General features: G+C 42.4%; 1 protein-coding gene across 1 annotated transcript in view; it reads left to right on the forward strand.

Moving 5' to 3' along the window:
- Nucleotides 1-1011: 1011 nt before the first annotated feature.
- The window catches only part of LOC140185507 (POU domain class 2-associating factor 2), a 46468-nt gene continuing 22926 nt past the window's right edge, over nucleotides 1012-24553 (forward strand). The window contains exons 1-2 of the mRNA XM_072238837.1: nucleotides 1012-1108; nucleotides 3075-3187. Coding sequence (XP_072094938.1) covers nucleotides 1012-1108; nucleotides 3075-3187 — 210 coding nt within the window. The remainder of the gene's footprint in view (nucleotides 1109-3074; nucleotides 3188-24553) is intronic.

Genomic DNA, 24553 nt, shown 5'->3' on the forward strand with positions numbered 1-24553 from the left:
ACAGCCTTTCATGCATTTCAAGGATATTTGGTTAAAAAAGTAAACATGAGTGCCATTGATACATTTGAAATAGAAGGTATTGGTTTGATAGCCCAATGAATGCATCAACTTGATCGCAAAATGAATGCAAGACAGACAAGTCCTGATTGCATTTTATTACCTGCATACATTTTCGGAACAAAATTTAGTTCTGAATAACACAAATGTCTATGGAATGTAGAGAGGCTAAGATACTCTGAACACTAGTATTAACTTCATTAATAGAAGAGTGCTACAGTAGTGTAGTGGTAAGTGCGACACTGTTAAAGCAGTGCTTTGGAGTTCAGAGTTCAATTCCAGCGTCCTCTGGGACAAGTTTGCCTGTTTCTTCCTGTGAGCACACGGGTTTCCTCCGGGTGCTCTGGTTTCCTCCCACAGCCTAGAGATGTACTGGTTAGTAGGTTAATTGGTCATTGTAAATTGTCCTGTGATTAGGTTAAGGATTAAATAGGTGCATTGTTAGTTGGCGCTGTATCTCTAAATAAATAAATACATAAAGAGATTCTGCAGATGTTGGACATCCTGAGCAGCTGGAGGGATTCAGCAAGGGACCCACCCGCTAGTAGTTCTGTTGTGTCTTTTCCAGTAATTATCATTTATTGAGCCTCAAAATTCTGTCTAATGCTCATTTTAACTTCAACACATAGTCAAAACCATCACAAAATGCTGGAGGAACCCTACAGCTCAGGCAGCATCTATGGATGAGAATGAACAGTCATTGTTTTAGGAATGGAAAAAAAGTGAGGGGAGGGGAAGGAGTATAACCTGGCAGGTAATAGGTGAGACCAGGTGAGGTGGGGAGGAGGTGGGTGGGGGAGCGTTGAAGTAAAAAACTGGGAGGAAATATTTGTTGTTGCTCCTTTTCGTGCCTTGTGGTGCATCGGGCAGCATTTTTTGCCGTTTCCTTTGCACTTGTCTGATTTGTACAAGGCCCAGTTGCTAGCTCGATGCTCACCTCAGCATGGATGGAGAATGCACAAGGAGCCGGCCGGATTCGAACCAGTGGCTTCGAAGCCGGAGCTGGTGCCACTACACCGCTGGCTGGCTAAGGAGGGAATAGGTGGAAGAGGTAAGGGGCTGAAGAAGAAGGAATCTAATAGGAGAGGACAGTGGACCATGGGAGAAAGGGAAGGAGGAGGGGCACCAGAGGGAGGTAATGGGCAGCTGAGGAGAAGAGAGGGGAGCCAGAATGGAAAAAGAGAGAAAGAAGGAGGAGGGGAGAAATTACCAAAAGTCTGTGAAATCGATATTCGTGCCGTTAGAAACATAGAAACATACAAAAACATACAGCACAATACAGGCCCTTCGTTCCACAAAGTTGTGCCAAACATGTCCCTACCTTAGAACTACTGAGCCCTCTACTTTTCTAAACTCCATGTAGCCATCCAGGAGTCTCTTAAAAGACCCTATCACTCCCGCCTCCACCACCGCCACCAGCAGCCCATTCCACACACTCACCACTCTCCGTGTAAAGAGAGTGAACTTAGTTAATGAATTAATGTTCAGGCTAATGAAAATTAACTTTTCACTGTTTTAAAGGTTTCTGGAGCATCCAATGCAGACTGTGTTTTGAAAGGTTTGTGAATTGACTTTGCCTTTGAGAGATGGCTTGGAAGTCTCAGCACTTTGGTTCAGATTTGACTATCAGACACTCAAAAGGGACTTTTGCGATAAAGAACTGTGAGATATTCCTGAGATAGGGCCAGAGTGTCCAACCTGCAAGGCCTGCTGGCATCACACCTCACAGAAAACACGCAAGGGATAGCTCCACCAGCCCTTCGACTCCTGGGCGGTCAGTGAGGCTGAGATAATTTAAGGCAACGACTGTGGCCAGTGGGCTTAATCATGCACAATCCAGCATGCCGAAGCTCTTTTCCAAACTCACATAGTGACCTTGGTACTAGTGAAAGATGGGAAACAAGTATGTGGACAGGTTCATGGATGACAGAGTTTAGAGGAGTATGGGCCAAGTACTGCCAAATGGGATTAGCTTGAAACTGCACTCAGTGGCCACTTTATTAGGTACACCGGTACACTTTCTTGCTAACGCAGATATCTCATCAGCCAATCATGTGGCAGCAACTCAATGCATAAAAGCAGGCAGGCATGGTCAAGAGGTTCAGTTGTTGTCCAGAACAAACATCAGAATGGGGAAGAAATGTGATCCAAGTGACTTTGACTGTGGAATGATTGTTGGTGCCAGACTGGGTGGTTTGAGTATCTCAGAAACTGTCGACCTCCTGGGATGTTCACACACAACAGTCTCTAGAGTTTACAGAGAATAGTGTGAGAAATACAAAAGGCATCCAATGAGTGGCAGATCTATGGGAGAAAACACCTTGTTAATGAGAGAGGTCAGAGGAGAATAGTCAGACTGGTTCAAGCTGACAGGAAGGTGACAGTAACTCAAATAACCACACGTTACAACAGTGGTGTGCAGAAGAGCATCTCTGAATGCACAACACATCATTCCTTGAAGTGGATGGGCTACAGCAGCAGAAGACTATGAACGTGCACACAGTGTATATCTTTGTCAGTATGGGCTGAAGAAGGGTGCTCTGTCTTTAAATCATTTTGATTGAGGTGTTGAAACCAACAACCCACCCCACTTGCTCTCCATACACAAACAGGTGACTATAAAAGGTATATAGAAAGTACAGCTAACATGTAAATGTCTGCACCTGCCCTGATCTGAGGTGTCTGTGTATTGCTTACAGCTGAATATACTTGTCTTCAATCTGTTTGGTTAGGAAGGGAATTATTGTCCAATGTTCCCATTCCATGATCCTTGCCTGAAAAGAAGAATACATTTAATTTGAGCTTAGCTGATCACCACAACAATATTTTCCTTTACCAAAGTATTTGCTCCTATATTTGTATGTGTGCACTGTATTTGCGTACATCTCTGTTAATGTTTATATTCTTGATGCTGGTCACAGCCTTTGCAATTCAGAGCAGGATACATGAAGGAAAGAGCTCACAATCATCCATTTCAGGTTTTCTTTTTATATTTTATTTTTATATATTTTTAACAGTTCCATCAGAACATTCAAAACGTGTTTATCAGGGAGTCCGTGTCAAGCACACAGTTAAAGATCTACTGGCAGAGAAACGGTCACGACAGAGTAATGTACCCTTCAAATATAATGTAAGTATATGAATGGATGTTCTTAGATCCTTTTTTACAATCATGTTTGGGCTAAACTATGAACAAGGATCGCATACAAAATGCTGGAGGAGCTCAGCAGTTCAGGCAGCATCTACAGAAAAGAATTAACAGTCGAAGTTTCAGGTCCTGATGAAAGATCTTGGTCCGAAATATTAACTGTTTATTCCCCTCCATAATTGTTATCTGACCTGCTAAGTTGCTCCAGTATTTTGTGTGCATTGCCCTGGATTTCTGGACAATCCTGGACAAAGTTTCTCACTCCCTGCATGCCACCTTGGCTGAACAGAGGAACAGTTTTAGTAATAGACTAAGACAACTGTGCTGTTTCAAAGAGTACTCTATATGAGGTCATTCTTACCCTTGGCCATTAGGCTCTATAATGAGTCAACTCATAGCTGGGGAAGTGATGACCCCTTCTGTTAGACTGAGTTAACTTATTTTTTCTTTTTTCTTACTTTTCTTCTAATATTCGTATATCTGTTCACATGTAATGCTACTGTGAAACTGTCATTTCCATTGGGATCAATAAAATATCTATCTATTTCTAGCATTTGCAGAATCTCTAGTGTCTGTGAACAAGAAAAAAAGCTTTTGTAAGTCTTCTGTATGCTCCTGAATCTTTCATCTTAATTTCAGATTTAGGTAAATCTAGATGTTAAAACCAGAAGAACAAAAGAATTAATAATATTGTTTTGGCTAATTTATTTTTGAACTTGAATTTATTCAGTTTATTTCATTTCTGTGGAGTTGAATTTGAAATAACGTCATCAGGTATAACTTTTAACTTATCAGTTATTTCCAGGAGCTAGCTGTCTTCCATGTGAGCAGTTAAGTCAGTCGTAGAATCATTGAATGTTCTGGAAAGACAATAAGACCGTAAGACTTAGGAGCAGAATTAGGCCATTCAGCCCATTGGGTCTGTTTGCTATTCTATCTTTTTCTATTTGATTTATTATCTCTCTCAACTGCACTCTCCTGCCTTCTTTCTGTAACCTTTGATGCCCTAATTAATCAAGAACTTATCAACTTCCACTTTAAATATACTCCATTGGCTTCCACAGCTGCCTGTGGCAATGAATTCCACAGATTCACCACTCTCTCGCGGAAGAAATTCGTCCTCATCTCTGTTCTAAAGGGACTCCCCTCTATTCTGAAGCTGTGCCCTCTGGTCCTAAACTCATCCACAATAGAAAACATCCTCTCCACATCCACGCTATCCAGGTTTTTCAATATTCAATAGGTTTCAATGAGATCCCCCCCCCCCCCGTCATTTTTCTAAACTCCAGTGAGTACAGGCCCAGAGCCATCAAACACACCTCACACATTAACCATTTCATTCCCAGAATCATCCTTGTGAACCTCCTTTGAACCCTCTCCAATGCCAGCACATCTTTTCCGAAATAAGGGCCCAAAACTGCTCACTGAAAGAAGGTGATCATTCAGCCCATTGAATCCATGCCAATGCCGAGTGAAGGGATTGTTTCAGCTCCACCCTTCCGCTGTCTCTCCCTGTAACCCTGTACATTATTATTTCTCATGTGCCTACCCAGTTTCCATCAGTTATTAAGGTGATTGATTTTGGATCAACTATTTTCTGCATGCTTCCCCATATACTGTGCCCCAAAGTAAAAATCTGGTTAAGTTTAAATGGTAATATATCCATAAGTAAAAAGCAAAAGGATGACTTTAAGCTATTTTACAAATAATCCTTTGAGGGAAATGCACATCAGGCCATTTTTTAAGAATTTATTTTGAGGTACAACGCAGAACAGGCCCTTCTGGCCCCAGTGAGCCATGTTGCCCAGCAACCCACTGGTTTAACACTAGCCTAATCACAGGACATTATCAAATATGTGCTAAGATATTTAATATTATGATTAGATATGAACTAAAATAAGGTTTCTGGTAAAAGATTGTTCAACTTCAAATTGATAAATTAATAACATCATTAGAATGGAAAGCATGAATAATTATTTTCTTTAGGCTGGGCTATAGGCAGGGGAGATGATCACACAGTTCAGCGCCAAAGAGGTGAGGTAATTTGAGGCAGAGGTTTCTTACAAAAATGTCTCATCACCTGAATATTTATATGTTTGGTTTTATCTTTCTTCATCTTCTACCAACTGAGTTCAGGCTTTGATGAATTAATTTTCATATTTGTCACAGTAAGCTGGTGAAGCATGCAGTCCCAATACCAGGAAGCACAACTTCTCGCAAATGACATTCAAATTTCTCTGTGAAATTTGGTTGTCCCCTCCCAAAGGCTGGTTCACCAGATCCAGATACTGGGACTGATATGCAAACTCCCTGCTGATTATACCGGCAAGAAGGTCAGAATATTGCCCCAAGTAAATTGTACTTTGGGGTCTCTTGCCAACAATGTATTTATGTGCAAGGAACTGCTGTCAGTTGTTGGCACAGATGAATGGCTTCCAACTAAAGGAGCTGCTATTCTCTGGGGTACAGTAGGATTGTGGTAATGTATTCCTTCAACCACATCATTTATCTGAAGGAACAGAAGACAAAGACTTCACTTCCATTGTGACCCGAGGCCTCAGACTGTTTGCAGCAATCAAATGACGTGGTTGGCTTTAGAAAGGGGTGGGAAGCAGAGTTACTTTGAAAGAAGGAAAGTTTTAAAGTCTATAAACACAAGACTTTCTGCAGATGCTGGAAATCCAGAGCAACACACAAAAAATGCTGGAGAAACTCAGCAAGTCAGGCAGCATCTGTCGAGGAGAATAAACAGTTGATGTTTTGGGCTGAGATCCCTTGTCAGGACTGTTGATGTCAGACCTAAGGTCATGAGAGTTGGAATGGTGTGTGTGTGTGTGTGTGTGTGTGTGTGTGTCTGTGCACAATGTTTGTCTTCTTGCTTTGGGCTTCCTTGCCATAGGATTAACACCTCACTCAGTTGAGACTATGTATACAGCCGCCACGCCAGATTAAAATAATTCATCTACAAGCATTTATGACTTCCCAAATTGCATAAATAGAACCAAGGATCACTGTGTTGTGCATTCGGAGATGATTTTCTGCACACCACTGTTGTAATGCTTGGTTATTTGAGTCACTGTTGTAGGATTTTGTAAATAAAACAAGTGAGTCATTTTGTGCGCTTAACAAAAGCTGCAGCCCTTTACTTCCATTACTACTAAACCAAAAGCAGTCATCTTACACTGATGTTGAAAGTTCAAAGTCCAAAGTAAATTTAATATCAGCGTACATATACGTCACCATATACAACCCTGAGATTCATTTTCTTGCATGCTTACTCAATAGATCTATGGAATAGTAACTATAATAGAATGAATGAAAGACTCCACTAACTTGAGCATTCAACCAGTGTACAAAAGACAACAAATTGTGCAAATAAAAAAGAAATGAATAGTAATAATAAATAAATAAGCAATAAATATCAGGAACATGAGATGAAGAGCCCTTGAAAGTGAGTCCGTAGATTGTGGGAAAATTACAGTGATAGGGCGAGTGAAGTTTTCCCCACGGGTTCAAGAGCCTGGTGGTTGAGGGGTAGTAACTGCTCCTGAACCTGGTGGTGGGAGTATTGAGGCTGATGGCAGCAGTGAGCAGTGGGTGGTGGGGTCCCTGTTGATGGATGCTGCTTTCCTGTGACAACACTTCACGTGGATGTGCTCAATCACGGAGAAGGCTTTACCTGTGATGGACAGGGCAATATTCACTACTTTCTGTAGGACTTTCCATTCAAGGGTATTAGTGTTTCCATACCAGGCTGTGATGCAGTCAGTCAATATGCTCTCCACTACAGATCTGCAGAAGTTTGTCGAAGTCATTGCATCAGAAAATGCCTCTTAAAGCGAACACAACTCAATGACGATGTTTGTGAATTATGTTGAATAGTTTCTATTATGGACAATATGGGCTGAGTGACCATATGGAGAGCTGAAGCACAGTGTGCAATGCCAAGCATTTTCATGTTAGCAATCTCAGCCTTCACACTGGCCAGCTTTTCTGTGTCCAGTCTACATACACAGCTGTGGACCTGGGAGCCAGTTGTGGAACTGTGGTGCCCAATCCCATGCTTTGTGACTGTAGTGGAAAATGGGGGCCTGGTGATGTTTGGGAATTTGCCCAGCGGGCGAGTGATTTCAGATGGAGTTGTTGTCGGCAATTTACTAGGGGCATAGCATAAGAGCCAAAATCCTTTGTGTCCACAAGCTGGCATTTCTTTAAAAATAAAACAAGGATGGTGATCGCTCAGGAGAGGCAGTACGCGGTCCATTTGTTCTGAAGGCCGAATATCACCAGGGCCAGTCAAGGAGAACAACTGTTTGGCACACTCAGACTCAGCTGGTCCAAAAGTCTGTGATAGTTGAGTTTTCAGAGTTACATATTTATTACGTACAGGTGGGTCTTCTAGTAGATTCACCACTCTGGTTGCAGTGCAACTACTTAGTGATGCTACAACATAGTAGAGTTTGGTATTGTCCACGGTGATTTCTCGCAGCGCAAACTGGGCTTACACCTGTGCAAACTACACGGTATCATGCTGCTCCCAAAGCTCTGGCGGTTTCAAAGCAACTGCGATGGTCGACAAATTGTTGTGTAACTCTGGAGTCATCAGAGAGCGTCAGGGTCATCGATGTAGGATTTTGTGAATAAAACATGCAAGAGTCCTCTTATGTGCTTAACAAAAGACACAGCCCTTTACTTCCATTACCAACAGACCAAAAGCTGTAGCCTTACACTGTCGTCATTGCGTCAGATACTGTCTCTTAAAGTGAACACAACTCAATGACAGTGTCTGTGAATCATGTAGAACAGCTTCTATTATGAACAATTTGTGTCAGCTGTCACCCATTGCATTACCCCATACAGTCGCCTTCTTGTCAGCTTCAGCCAGTCTGGCCATTCTCCTCTGACCTCTCTCATTAACCAGGCATTTTCACCCACGGAACTACCACTCACTGGATATTTTTTTGTTTTTCACACCATCCTCTGTAAACTTTAGAGACCGTTGTGGCTGAAAATCCCAGGAGATCAACAGTTTCTGAGATACTCAAACCATCCCATCTAGCACCAGCAATCATTCCACAGTCAAAGTCACTTAAATCACATTTCTTCCCCATTCTGATGTGTGGTCTGAACAACAACTGAACCTCTTGACCATGCCTGCATGCTTTTATTGCATTGAGTTGCTGCCATGTGATTGGCTGATTAGATATTTGCATTAATGAGCAGGTGTGCAGGTGTACCTAATAAAATGGTCATTGAGTGTAGTTTCTTAAGAAAATTATTTTGTTGTGTTAAAGGTGCTATATAAATGATTTTTTATCATTTATGCTAAACAAAAATGATTTGTTATCCCCAAATGACTTGTTGGTTTACTGTCATTTTTTAATAAACATATAAAAATTGCAGGCCTCGTATTCCTGTGTTGATTCAAAGGCATAGCCTTTTGTTTGCATATCACACCTACCCTAGTACCCATCCTTTTCTTTATAAATCAAGTCACCAAGTTGGAGGAGTGACACCTTATATTCCATCTAGGTAGCCTCCAACCTGATGGCATAAACATCAATTTCTCCTTCCGGCAATATTTTCTCCACCCCCTTCCCTCTTCCCTCTTCTTCATGTTCTCTCTCTGACCCCCTTTTACTTCATCTCATTACCTGCCTATCACCTCCCTCTGTTACCCCTCCTCCTTCCCTTTTTCCCATGGTCCACTCTTCTCTCTTATCTGAATCTTCCTTTTCCCACCTTTCACTTCTCAGCTTCTCACTTCATCCCCCTTCCGCCACCCACCAAACTTCCACCTCACCTGGTTTCACCTATCACCTGCCAACTTGCCCTGCTTCCCCTCCCCCACCTTCTTATTCTGGCTTCTTCCTCTTTCCTTTTCAGTCCCGATGATGGATCTTGGCCTGAAGCATCTTTATTCCTTTCTATATGTGCTGCATTCCTACAGCATTCTGTGTGTGATGCCATCTTGTTTGCTTGAAACCTAATTTCTTCAACCAAACTTTGGTTTACCTCCCCTAATATCTCCTTATAACACTCCTGTTAAGTCCCCTGAGTTTTGACTTCATTAAAAATACCACATAATTACAAGTTCTGTAGGGAGGTGAAGAATAAAATCCTTCCTTTTCCCAATCTTTTCTTCCCAGGGTGCACAAGTTTCACAGTTCTGAACATCTCTGGAGTTATCACTTCTTGGTAGTTCCTGTGAAGATTGATATTGGAATTGGAATTGGTTGTTATTGTCACGTGTACTGCGATGCAGTGAAGAGCTTATCTTGTATATTCTTCATACAGATCAAATCATTCATCATCATCATTATGTGCCATGTCGTATGATGTGGGCGATCGTGGTCGTTCCATGACCATGATTGTACTTGGCAAATTTTTCTACAGAAGTGGTTTGCCATTGCCTTCTTCTGGGCAGTGTCTTTACAAGATGGGTGACCCCAGCCATTATCAACACCTTTCAGAGCTTGTTTGCCTGGTGTCAGTGGACGCGTAACCAGGACTTGTGATATGCACCAGCTGCTCCGTGACTTCACGTGACCCCGATCGGGGATGGGGGGGGGCATGAAGCAGCTGGGGTGGATAGTACAAAGCATTTCCCTATGGCAGAGGTATGTAAGACTGGAGGACATGGGATTAAGGCTTGGAGTAAGAGTTTTGGAGGGGATCTAACAATGAATTTTTTCACTCAGAGTGCTTGCAATCTGGAATACTCTGCCTGAGAAGGTAATGGAAGAGCATTGGATTCACCAAGGCTATGAGCCAAGTACTAGCAAAGGGGATGAAGTGTAGATAGAATTTGGTGGTTATATGGATAAGGGGCCTATTTGTGAGGTGAATGATCCTATGTTTCTATGACTAATATTAAAATAGTATGCTGTGGGAGAACGTCTGCTCAAAGTTAATATACACTGGGGTTAAGCTGATAGTTTATAACACTAAACCATGCCCTCTAAGTGCTGGGGAGGTGGGATGTACATTGCCCTCTGGATGGAACTGGCCAACATTTTCTTCTTTCCAATGAAGCTGGGTGAGAAGGCTCACTCTTCTCAGAGTTCAAGAAGTTAGATTTCTACTGGCAGACTCGATAGAAAACTCTTACTCTGCTGCTGATTTGCATTGTTTTTACCAGTACTATAAACTTCATGAACTAAAAGAATGTTTTGTTCCTATCCGACTGATCAGATAAAACTGAGCACCATGGCATTTGTCAATAGTTAATATCCATTCATTGTCCTGGGATACACTGTTTGGCTGCTTGGTTTTTGTTGTCTGCCCCAGGCATTTCTTTTCTGTCTGTTGATAAGACAGGTCTTCAAACTAAATATTTGTCTTTTTATGTCATCTCTTTTACACGTTCTTCCCATTTTCCAGGTGCAAATTCCTACCTTACATATATCCTCAGAGAATGAGTGATGCTCACATTTTATTCACTAAAGGAACCTTATTTCTACCCAGTATGAACATTTTCAAGTTAGGAGGACACATGAAGGACTGAAAGTGTTTGTAAACAGAGGTTGGTGAAACATGAAGAACACTATTTTGCATTTACACTCAGTGGCCAATTTACTAGGTACCTTCTGTACCTAACAAAGTGGCCACTGAGTGTATGTTCATGGTTTTATGCTGCTGTCTCCCATCCACTTTAAGGTTCAAGATGCTCTTCCGCACACCACTGTTGTGGTTATTTGAGTTACTGTCACCTTCCTGTCAGCTTGAATCAGTCTGGCCATTCTCCTCTGACCTCTCTCATTAACAAGGTGTTTTCACCCACAGAACTGTCACTCACTGGATATTTTTTTCTTGTGTTTTTCACACCATTCTCTGTAAACTCTGGAGACTGTTGTGTGTGAAAATCCCAGGAGATCAGCAGTTTTTGAGATACTCAAACCACCCCGTCTGGCACCAACAATTATTCCATGGTCAGTTACATAGATCACATTTCTTCCCCATTCTGATGTTTGGTCTGGACAACAACTGAACCTCCTTGTCTACTTCTGCATGCTTTTATGCTTTGAGTTGCTGCCACATGATTGACAAGCAGGTGTACAGATGTACCTAATAAAGTGGCCACTAAATGTACATAGCATCTTTGCCAATGTAGAATACCCCAAAGAAACTTCACAAGGGGTTATCAAATGAAATTTTACACATAAGGTATTAGGGCAGGTGCTCAGAACAATTAATGGACGTTATTCTTAAGAAAGATGCAGGGATAGGGTTCCGATCCACACAGACAGTAGCCATTTGTTCTAAAATGTACTTTTTAGAATAATTTCCTGATTGGGTTTCTGTATTTTATTCAGAGAACAAATGCTGTGGTAGCAAGAAAATGTGGTCTTTTATCAGGTCGATGAAAACAAAACCAGCTAGAATGTTGCTAAAGACCTCACCTAGTCCCACAACACCACATCTTAGTTCAAGAAAGAGCAGCATCTACACTTCCTGGCGAAATTAAGGCGAGTGAGCCCCCTCCCCGCCAATTTTTACAGGAGCACCACCGTCTGGTACAGGAATTGCAAGTCCCACAGTCTCCTTGACCCCAGGCAGGCAGGAGTTACCATAGCATTAGGATAAGAATTGTTAGGATGGAAACAGCTTCTCCCCCCGGGCCATCAGACTACAGAACTCCCTGCCACCACCCAGGTCTCATCACATATGAAGCGACAGTAGTGTTATACTGTTTACTTTTTAACTTGTATCGTATATTTAAATTTAGATTATGAGGACACTCAGTCCTCGTTTATTGTCATTTAGAAATGCATGCATTAAGAAATGATACAATGTTCCTCCAGAGTGATATCACAAAGAAAGCAGGACAAACCAAAGACTAACACTGACAAAACTACATAATTATAACATATAGTTACAGCAGTGCAAAGCAATACCATAATTTGATAAAGAGCAGACCATGGGCACGGTAAAAAAATTAAGTCTCAAAGTTCCGATCGACTCCCAAGTCCCCGATAGCAGGCGGCAGAAGAGAGAAACTCTCCCTGCCATAAACCTCCAGGCGCCGACAACTGCCGATGCATTGGAAGCACCCAACCACAGCCAACTCTGAGTCCGTCCGAAAACTTCGAGCCTCCAACCAGCCCCTCCGATACAGCCTCCCGAGCACCATCCACTGCCGAGTGCTTCGATCCCGTCCCGGCCGCCGAGCAACAAGCAAAGCCGAGGAGTCGGGGCCTTCTCCTCCGGAGATTCTGGATCACACAGTAGCAGTGGCAGCGAAGAAGGCATTTCAGAAGTTTCATCAGATGTTCCTCTGTGCTCTCACATCCGTCTCCATCAAATCAGGATTGTGCACGGCACCCTACTTGACAGATTACAGATATCATTCACCGGAGTGGCCGCTGCGCGCTGCGTCGCACTGCCATCTTCTCCTCCTTATTATTTATTAATTCATTTGTGGTAATATTACTTTGTGTTATGTACGTGAGTTATACATACTGTTATGCACCTTGATCCAGAGGATCATTGTTTCATTCAGCGGTATACATGTTACGACTGAATGACAATAAATTGAGCTTGAAGAAGTCATAAACACAAGAGATTTTGCAGGTGCTGGAAATCTAGAGTAACATACAGGGACACAGCAGGTCAGGCAGCGTCAATGGAAAGGAATTAAGAATCAATGTTTCGGGCTGAGATCGACGTTTCATGTTCTGATGAAAGATCTCAGCCCAACATGTTAACTTCTTTTCCACAGATACTGCCCGAACTGTTGAGTTCCTCCAGCATTTAGTGTGTGTTGTGGAAAAGGTTCCTGTTTCTTAAACATCAAAGGTGCAAGCAAGCAAGGAAGAAATTTTGGCATGTAGGGACAATTGCTGTAGTATTCAACATGAAGCAATCTGTCATTGCATTTATGATAACTATAAACAAGGCCATCAATTCTTTTTGCAAGAACTTTGAGGAAACATGCACTGATCACATATGAAGTGCCAGTACCATCATATGCTTACTTTTTAACTTGTGTTGTAAATGCACTCTATTATTTGTTAATTTATTTGTTGTAATATTACTTTATGTGTTACGTGTGAGTTGTATGTACTGTGTTGTGCATCCTGGTCCAGAGGAACTGTTTCATTTAGTGGTATGCATGTGTACGATTGAATGACGATGAACTTAACTTGAGCAGTTCTGATTTTTATATCCGAGAGTACATTTTGGACTTAGTTGAACAGCTGTAAAGTGCTTTGGGGCACATTGACAAGAACATGAGAGGTGCTATCAAAATGCAAATCTTTTATTTGTCTTGCTGCAAGATCAAAAACATAGACACTTTAAGTTGAGTTGTATTCCTCTCTTCGTAGACCTGCTTTGCAACTGTGGCCTTGCAGTACTAGCAGCAATCTGAAGTTTGCTTTTTCATTGTTACAGCAATGGCCCAGATGATGGGGATTCCTGATTGACTGCCTTCTTGAGGCAGCACTCAGTGTCAATGGTGTCCGTGGCGGGGAGGCCTGTGCTTACGATGGACCAGCTGTGTCCGCTGATCTCTGCAGCTTCTTGTGTTAGAACAGACACAGGACACTACAGCACAGAACAGGACCTTCGGCCCACAATGTTGTGGCAAACTTTCAACCTACTCCAAGATCAGTCTAAAGGCTGATTTATACTTGTGCGTCAACTCAACGCCGTATGTACGGCGTCACTGTGAACCCTACGCAGTGCCTACGCGGATCCCTACGCCGTAGCCTGACGCGCACCTCTCCCTAAATGTAACTATGCATCGCAGCAACGCAGACCGCAACAACTGTGATTGGTCGGCTTGGCAGCATCGCATCTCCTCCTACGCTGCAATAGCTTCCCATTGGGCGACTGAAGGGCAGGGAAGGAACTCTGGCTGCAATGCTTTCCATAAAGCTTTACAGACCTCCGAAATTATGGAGGACACATTTCGCTTTTATGAAAAAAGACGCTTGCTTTAAACTTGTTTACCCTGAGAAAGACTACCATGACCATGAAGCCTTGCACAGGCAGGTGTGTGCGCATGCGTGACATGCGCGAATTGCAGAGCGGTGCAGACATACCAACACACAAGTATAAATGCTCACAACGTGTGTAGGTCACTTGCTCAGGTTACGGCGTCCATTTGACGCAGAGGTATAATTCAGCTTTAACCCTTCACTCCTACATAGCCCTCCATTTTTCTATCATCCATGTGCTTACGAGTTTCCGAAATGCCCCTAATGTATCTGCCTCTACTACCACCCCTGGCAAGGCATTCCACACACTCACAACTCTCTGTGTAAAAAAATCTTTCCTCTGACTCCCCCCCCACTATACTTTCCCCCTCCAATAACCTTAAAATTATGCCCCTTAGCCATTTCCATCCTGAGAAAAAGTCTCTGGCTATCAACTTGATCTACGCCTCTTTTCAGCTTGTATACCTCTACCACATCACCTCTCATCCTCCTTCGCTTCAAAGAGAAAAGCTTTAACTTGTTCAACCTGTCCTCAAAAGACATGCTCTCTAATCCAGGCAGCTTCCTGGTAAACCTCCTCTGCACTGTCTCCAAAGCTGCCGCATTCTTCCTATAATGAGGCAACCGGAACTGAACACAATATTCCTGACGCAGTCTAACCAGGATTTTAAGACAACTCATCCACAGAGGATGGGTTAATGCCCAGCTATTCCAAACTGCTCATTCTCGTCTCACTCATTCTTTTGCATGTAAGACTGGTGGTATCCAATACCCAGGCCAATTTTCCCAGTGGCTCTTGTGCTTTTTCCAATAATATCACAATTGGTTAAGCTTGCTCTAGAGATTTTCACTTCAAACACTTTCTTGGTCCATGCTTCAATCATTTCCTTTAATTCTCTAACCTGCCAGTGAACCTATTTCCCTAGTTCAGCCTATTTGGTAATCCCTGAATTCCATCACTATGTCTCTGGTACTTGTGTCTTTTGTGCTGCAGTCCTTTAGCCCTGTAATTCCCTTACATAAGATACTTTAAAACCAGATGGCATGATAGCATCGTGGCAAGCATAATGCTACTGCAGCGCCAGCAACCCAGATTAAATTCTGCTGCTGTTTGTAAGGATCCTCTATGTTCTCCCCATGAGCACGTGGGTTTCCTCCGGGTGCTCCGGTTTCCTCCCACAGTTCAAAGACGTACAGGTTAGTAGATTAATTGGTCACATGGGTGTAATTGGGTGGTGCGGGCTCGTTGGGCCTGCTACTGTGCTCTAACTTTAAATAAATAACACCTATCTGGAGGGTTTAGTCATTGATTTATGAGATATAGCAGAATGTTCATTAAATGTAATGATTTGATCTGTATAAACAGTATGTAAGACAAGCTTTTTTTATCTTGGTACATGTGACATAATAAACTAATACTTATAACAAAAAAAATTGAAATTAAAAAAATTCTGCAGATGATGGAAATCTGAAATAAAAACAGAAATGTTGGACGTGCTCGGTAAGCCAGGTAGCATCTGTGAATGGTTAGGATTTGCTGCTCTTTCTTCCTTTCTCTCTCTTTCTCTTCCTCTGAGGCTGAATAATGTCATCAATACTCTAACAAATTTCTATGGATACAATGTTGAAAATACCCTGTCTGCTTGCACCGTGGCTTGATACTGCAATATCAATACCCAGGAATGCAAGAGGCATTGCAACTACACTATCCTCACTTAACACTCTACTACACTTCTCCACTGGCAAAATTCACCCAAATAGACTCAGAATCAGGTTTAATATCACTGGTATATTTCGTGAAATTTGTTGTTTCAGTGCAGCAGTACATTACAATACATAATAATAAAAAACTATAAATTACAATAAGAATTATGTATAAAAATGAATTTAAAAAGTAGCGAAAAAAGAGAGCAAAAACAAAAATAGTGAGGTGACCACTGTCATGCCTTCTTTGTAAATGCACCAATATGTTGGGCCCAGGATAGATCCTCAGAGATGTTGACACTCGGGAACTTGAAACTGCTCACCCTTCCCACTTCTGATCCCTCAATGAAGACTGGTCTGTGTTCTCTTGACTTCCCCTTCCTGAAATCCACAATCAATTCCCTGTTCTTACTGATGTTGGGTGCAAGGTTGTTGCTGTAACACCACTCAACCAGCTGATCTATCTCACTCCTGTAAGCCTCCTCGTCACTATCTGAAATTCTGCCAACAATAGTTGCGTTGTCAGCAAATTTATGGATGACATTTGGGCTGTGCCTAGCCACACAATCATGTGTGTAGAGAGAACAGAGCAGTGGGAAATGACAGGAAGGCATGTCCTGGATGATGGGGGTCTTTAATAACAGATGTTGCCTTTTTGAGGAATTGCCTTTTGAAGATGTCCTTAATGCTGTGGAGGCTAGTGTCTGTGGTGTAGCTGGCTATACGAAGCATATGATTAAGCTAGAGAGGGTGCAGAATAGATTCGCAGAAATGTTTCCTGGACCGCCGGGCTTGAGCTATAAAGAAGGCAAATGCAATGTTAGTATTCATTTTGAGAGGACTAGAATATAAAACCAAGGATGTAACACTGAGGCTTTATAAGGCATTGATCAGACTGCACTTAGAGTATTGTGAGCAGTTTTGGGCCCCTTATCTAAGAAAAGATGTACTGGCATTGGAGAGGGCCCAGGAGAGGTTCACAAGAATGACTCTGGGAATGAAAGAGTTAATGGATAAGGAGTGTTTAATGGCTTTGGGCCTGTATTCACTGGTGTTTATAAAAATGGTGGGGGGGGATCTAATTGAAAAATATAGAATATTGAAAGGCCCAGATAGAGTGGAGGTGGAGAGGAGAGGATGTTTCCTATAGAGGGGGAGTCTAGGACCATAGGGCACAGTCTCAGAATAGAGTGATGTCCCTTTAGAAAGGAGATGAAAAGAAATTTCTTTAGCTGGAGGGTGGTGAATCTGTGGAATTCACTGCCACAGACAACTGTGAAGGACAGGTCATTGGGTATATTTAAAGTGGAGCTTGATGGGTTCTTGATTAGACAGGGCATTAAAGGTTACTTGGAGAAGGCAGGAGAATGGGATTGTGAGAGTTAATAAATCAGTCTGGATGGAATGGCAGAACAGGCTCAATAGGCTAAATGGCTTAATTCTGCCCCTTTGTTTTATGGTTTTTATGGAGACATTAGCTAGACTGGACTATTTGTCTTGAATGAATGACCTTCTTAAGATTTATTTGATTCTGGGAGGCATAGGATAGGGAAAATTGTCTCAGTCATTTTGTCAGGGTAAAGGAGTCTAACTCTTGAGGGCATAGGTTTAAGGTGAGAGGGAAAACATATAATGGGGATTAGAGGAGCAAGTTTTTAATACATAAGTTGGAGAGTATCTGAAATGAGCTGCCAGCAGATACAATTACAACATTCGAAAGACATTAGAACAGGTGCCTAGATGAAGGTTTAGATGGATACAGGTGAAAGGCAGTTATATATGTAGATAGATATCCTGGTTGGCATGAACGAGCTGGGCTGCAGCATTGATCATGAATCATAAACCCTTTAAGAAGGCAGCACAATGACTCAGCTGGTGCCTTGATTTCAGTGAGTCACATTCAATCCTGATCTTGGCTATTGTCTGTGTGGAGTTTGCACGTTCTCCCTCTGACAGTCTGGCCTTTCTCCGGGTGCTCCAGTTTCCTCCCACATCCCGAAGACATACAGGCCAGTGAGTTCCTTAGTCAACGTGGGCCCACCTTTAAATAAATAGGTAAGTAAATGTGGTCAATCCATACCACATTGAAATGCATCAGGATTAGATAAAGTCAGAATGGATTTATGAAAGAGAAATTTTATTTTTTTTATTCAGAGATACAGCACAGTGACAGGTCCTTCTGGCCCAATGAGCCCACCATTAGCATTTGTCACTGTGTTCAGTAACATTGAGCCTCCATATCCAACACATCATCCCCCACAATTTCTGCTTTCTCCAAAGGGATCCTACCACCAAACATATCTTTACCTCACCTCCCCCTACCCACACCCTCCCCACTTTCCACAAGGATTGCTCCTGCCATAATTCCCTTGTCCACTTGTCCCTCCCCACTAATCTCCCTCCTAGCACTTATCCTTGCAAACAACCAAAGTGCTACACCTGCCCATTAACCTCCTCCCTCACTTCTACTCAGCGCTCCAAACAGTCCTTCCAGAAGAGGCAACACTTCACCTGCGAATCTGCTGGGTTCGTCTATTGTGTCCGGTGCTCCCAGTGCAGCCTCCTCTACATTGGTGAGACCCACTGTAAATTGGGGACCGTTCTGTCGACCACCTCCATTCCATCCGCCACAAGTGGGACTTCCCGCTGGCCAAACATTTTAATTCCCATTCCCATTCCTGTTCCGACATCGCAGTCCATGGCCCCTCTTGTGCTGTGGTGAGGCCATCCTCAGGGTGGAGGTGTAACACCTTATATTCCATCCGAGTAGTGTCCAACCTGATGGCATGAATATCAATTTATCCTTCCGGTAAAAAAAACTTTTCCTTCCCCACTCTGGCCTCTTACCTCTTCCCACCTGCCTATCATCCCCCTTGGGTCCCCGCCTGCTTCCCTTTCTCCCATGGTTCACTCTCCTCTCCTGTCAAATTCTTTCCTTTCCAGTCCTTTACCTTTCCTACCCACCAACTTCACCTATCACCTGCTAGCTAGCCTCCTTCCCCTCCCTCCACCTTTTTATTCTGGCATCTACCCCCTCTCTTTCCAGTCCTAAAGAAGGATCTCAGCTCGAAATGTCGACTGTTTATTCGTGACCTGCTGAGTTCCTCCAGCATTTTTAAGAATTAGTATTTGCCAAGCACTTTTAACATAACAGCTCTGGAGGTGATGCCTTTCAGAGGGAACATAGAGTGTGGAGCACAAGCATAGCAGTTAGCACAAAACTATTACAGCACCATCAACCCAGGTTCAATTCCTGCCTTTGTGTATAAGGAGGTTGTATGTTCTCCCCATGCCTGCATGAGTTTCATTCGAGCACTCCAGTTTCCTCTCAACTTCCAAAGACGTATGGGTTGGCAGGTGAATTGGTCACCAAGGTGTAATTGCGTGGCATGGACTTGTTTTACTGTGGTGTATCTCTAAATAAATACATAAATAAACCAAAATAAAAATCATCAACTCTCCTAGGTAGCTGTAAAATATCCCATGGTGATATTTTCAAGACAACCAATGGATGAATGAATGGATCCTGGAAATTATATTCCCTGCCAATCTCAGATTCAGATTTATTTATCACTTGTACATCAAAACATGCAGTGAAATGTATCATTTGCGTTAACAACAAACATGACCTAAGGAAGTGATGGGGGCAGCCCGCAAGTGTCGTCACACATTGCTGTGTCGACGTAGCATGTCCTGCAATCATAATATGACATCAATATTTGGGGAGCAAGCAGTCTGCGATTTTTATACCACATTTCTGCATTAAGACTGCGACTACATTTCAAAAGTCATTAGCTGATGCACTAGGGTCATCCAACACAGCAAAAAGCACTATATAATTGCACATTTTTTTTTCTTTTAAAACAGGGGCGTCATCATGAAGCACGATTTGACAGCGACCCTCATAAGGAGATATTGGAACAGATGACCAAGAGCCTGGTCAAAGAGGTAGGTTTTAAAGTGTGTCTCAGATGAGGTGGGACAAAACTTAGTGAGTTGATTCTGGGTCCATTGCTAAATTCCAATTCTTTTAAAATTCACTTTTGGGATCTGGGGTAGTTCTTTGTGAACCAAAATGGAAATTCTAAAAAGGAAAGCACAGAGTAATAGTTCAGACAGTGTTGGTAGATTAGGCGACAGGGACCACATAGCAACCTCTTGTTTCTAAACCGCTATATTCTGACATTTGTGTGAGGGCACAATTCCAGAACTTACACTCAGAGGCCAGTACACCTGCTTATTAATGCAAATATCTCATCAGCAGCACCTCAATGCTTAAAAACATGCAGACATGGTCAAGAGGCTCAGTTGTTCAGACCAAATGTCAGAATTGGGAAGAAATGTGATCTAAGTGAATTTGACTGTGGAATGATTGTTGGTGCCAGATGGGGCAGCTCGAGTATCTCAAGAACTGCTGACCTCCTGGGATTTTCACACACAGTAATCTCTAGAGTTTACAGAGAATGGTGCAAGAAGCATGCAGTGAGTGACAGTTTTGTGGGTGAAAACTCCTTGTTAATGAGAGAGGTCAGGGGAGAAAGGCCAGACCCCTTCAAGCTGACAGGAAGGCAACAGTAACTTAAATAGCCACATGTTACCGCAATGGTGTGCAGAAAAACATTTCTGAATGCACAGCACGTCAAACCTTAAAGTGAACCTTGAAGCAGCAGAAGATCTCAATGGATTCCAAGGTGTATCTATTAAAGTGGTCACTGAGTATAGATTCTAGATAGTGAAAAACCTGTCATCTGATGCTGAACTGATTAAAATCAGAAATAGGCAAAAGACCAATAGTTCAAAATTGAAAAGTAACTGAAATCTATTGAACTAGTGATGAAACCAGTGCATGCAAAGCAGGCAACTCTACAACCATCTCGTGACTTAGTCCACCTCTTTCCCACCCTGGCAGTAATTGGAAATGAAGCATAGTATGAGATTCAGCCATATGAGTGCCTCTTCCAGCTTGTGTTGAGATGTGGGATTAGAATGGTTGCCACTGGACTCAGGTCCCACATGATTGTGTACCATTGCCACTGCTGAGCTCATATCCAGCAGGTTGCATGTGGAGGGCACAGGTACCACAGTAGTTCTGACAGTCTGTGTAAAAGGTTAGTTCCATTGAATCATGATGTGAATTGGTTGGATGTGGCTGTAGATACATTTCTTTGCTAATTTCACAGTATTGATCTGCTTATGGTGAAGACAATTTCAGCACCGCTCTATCACTCCAACAAAATTTCCTTTGCTTCCAATAACAACAGCAGCTTCCATTTATATAGCTCCTTTCATCTTGTAAAAATGTGCCAAAGATCTTCAGAATTATCAATTCTAACATTTTCTAACAATTAGCTTTCAAATTCTGATCTTTGATGTTATGTTGTCTGTTGAAACTTTCCAACCCTGACCATGGTCCCAGTCTATTCTCCCTTTGTTCTCCCTCTGAGATAAAAATGAGAGATTGAAACATCCGCACCAATTCATTGAGATTCAAGAACAGATTGTCTTCTAATCTGGAGAGCATTTAGCTCCACCCCGTGACTGATTCATGTTTTTCCTAATGCTGGCTCCTGATGTCAGGTGACAGACTGCTTATCATAGAAACCCCTCTTACAATAAATGCAACTTGTTTGACAACTGTTATCTCAGCCAGATAATAAGTTCATTTCCTTAAGGAGAGCAGAACACAAGGCAAATAAGTGGCAAAAGCTCCTAGTGCTCAGCCAACAACATCTAAAAGTATTAACTGTTGCAGCATGCAAATTGTGCTGTTAATATTTTTGCATAAAAATGATTCCAGTAGAGGAGGAGAGGTAGATCTAGCTTTAAGGGAGTGAGCTGTCACTGAGGCAAACTCCCACTTGATCTCTTTATTTCTCCTTTTAGGGAGAATGATGACCAGTGAGGGAAGTGGCAGGGTCCTCAGGAACATTGATGTACAGAGGGATCTCAGGTTGCAATTGTGTCTGAAGATAGCAACACAACGGGATAGGGTGGTAAAGAAGGAGTGTGGTACGTTTGCTTTCATTGCTTGAGTTACTGAGTATAAAAGTTGGCAAGTCATGTTGCTGGTATATAAAACATTGTTTGGTTCATATTTGAAGTATAGTGTGTAGTTCTGGTTGACACACCATAGGAAATGCTATGGAGGCTGTGGATATTCTGCAGATGTTCACTAGGATGTTAACTAGATTGGAGAGTATTACATCGTTTACTTGGAAGCATTGGATGCTGAGTGACAATCTGATGGAAGTATATAAAATCATTAAAGAATAGCTTCATTTGTTACTGTATACTGTATACTGAAATGTAATTTGTGTTAATGACCAACACTTTCCAAGGATGTGCTGAGGGCAGCTCACAAGTGTTACCATGCTTCTGGCGCCAATACAGTATGCCCACAACTCACTAACCCTAACCCAGGATGTCTTTTGAATGTGGGAGGAAAATAGAGCATATAAACCAGAGCTTACTCTGGGAGAACATACAAATACTGGGGAGTTAGAGGGAGAACATACAAATACCTTACAGACAGTTACAGGGAGAACATACAATGGCATGCAAAAGTTCCAGCACCCCGGTCAAAATTTCTGTTACTGTGACTAGCTAAGCGAGTAAAAGATGACCTGATTTCCAAAAGGCATTAAGTTAAAGATGACACATTTCTTTAATATTTTAAGCAAGATTACTTTCTTATTTCCATCTTTTACAGTTTCAAAATAACAAAAAAGGAAAAGGGCCCAAAGCAAAAGTTTGGGCACCCTGCATGGTCAGTACTTAGTAACACCCCCTTTGGCAAGTATCACAGCTTGTAAACACTTTCTGTAGTCAGCTAAGAGTCTTTCAATTCTTGTTTGGGGGATTTGTGCCCATTCTTCCTTGCAAAAGGCTTCTAGTTCTGTGAGATTCTTGGGCCCTCTTGCACGCACTGCTCCTTTGAGGTCTATCCACAGATTTTCAATGATGTTTAGGTCGGGGGACTGAGAGGACCATGGCAAAACCTTCAGCTTGCGCCTCTTGAGGTAGTCCATTGTGGATTTTGAGGTGTGTTTAGGTTCATTATCCTGTTGTAGAAGCCATCCTCTTTTCATCTTCAGCTTTTTTACAGACGGTGTGATGTTTGCTTCCAGAATTTGCTGGTATTTAATTGAATTCATTCTTCCTTCTACCAGTGAACATTCCCCGTGCCACTGGCTGCAACATAAGCCCAAAGCATGATCGAACCACCCCCGTGCTTAGCAGTTGGAGAGATGTTCTTTTCATGGAATTCTGCACCCTTTTTTCTCCAAACATACCTTTGCTCATTGCGGCCAAAAAGCTCTATTTTAACTTCATCAGCCCACAATGCATCAGGCTCGTTTAGATGTTCCTTTGCAAATGTGGTGAGGACGCAGGAAAGGTTTTCTTCTGATGACTCTTCCATGAAGGTCATATTTGTGCAGGTGTCACTGCATAGTAGAACAGTGTACCACCACTCCAGACTCTGCTAAATCTTCCTGAAGGTCTTTTGCAGTCACAAGAAGGTTTTGATTTGCCTTTCTAGCAATCCTACAAGCAGTTCTCTCGGAAAGTTTTCTTGGTCTTCCAGACCTCAACTTGACCTCCACCGTTCCTGTTAACTGCCATTTCTTAATTACGTTACAAACTAAGGAAACGGCTACCTGAAAGGCATGAGGTTGCTTTGTCAGATAATGTGAAGGTAAACCCGAAGGGTTTCTACAAGTATATTAAGAGTAAAAGGATAGTAAGGGACAAAATTGGTCCCCTAGAAAATCAAAGTGGTCGTCTATGTGTGGAGCCTCACGAGATGGGGGAGATCTTAAACAATTTTTTTGCATCATTATTTACTCAGGAAACTGGCATAGCGTATATGGAAGGAAGGGAAACAAGCAGCAGTGTCATGGAACATATAGAGATTAAAGAGGAGGAGGTGCTTGCTGCCTTACAGCGAATAAAGGCAGATAAATCCCCTGGGTCTGACATGATATTTCCTTGGACCTTGAGAGAGACTAGTGTAGAAATTGCAGGGGCCCTGGCAGAAATATTTAAAATGTCCTTAGCCGCGGGTATGGTGCTGGAGGATTGGAGGGTAGCTCATGTTGTTCCGTTGTTTAAAAGAGGCTCCAAAAGTACACCAGGTAGTTACAGGCCGGTGAGCCTGAGCCTGAATTATTGGCAGGTGTTCTGAGAGATCGGATATACAAGTATTTGGACAGCCAAGAGCTGATTAAGGATAGTCAGCATGGCTTTGTGCATGGTAGATCGTGTTTAACGAATCTTGTAGAGTTTTTCGAGGAGGTTACCAAGAAAGTAGATGAAGGAAAGGCTGTGGATGTTGTCTACATGGACTTTAGTAAGGCCTTTGACAAGGTCTCACATGGGAGGTTAGTTCAGAAGGTTCAGACACTAGGTATCCATGGAGAGGTTGTAAACTGGATTTGAAATTGGCTGTGTGGGAGAAGACAGAGAGTGGTAGTGGATGATTGCTTCTCAGACTGGAGGCCTGTGATTAGTGGTGTGCCTCATGGATCTCTGCTGGCACTGTTGTTGTTTGTTGTCTATATCAATGATCTAGATAATAATGTGGTAAATTGGATCAGCAAGTTTGCCGATGGCATTAAGATTAGAGGTGTTGTGGACAGCGAGGAAGGCTTTCAAAGCTTGCAGAGGGATCTGGACCAACTGGAAAAATGGGCCAGAAAAT

This window comes from Mobula birostris, chromosome 20, assembly GCF_030028105.1.
Source record: "Mobula birostris isolate sMobBir1 chromosome 20, sMobBir1.hap1, whole genome shotgun sequence".
In the NCBI taxonomy this organism is placed as follows: Eukaryota; Metazoa; Chordata; class Chondrichthyes; order Myliobatiformes; family Myliobatidae; genus Mobula; species Mobula birostris.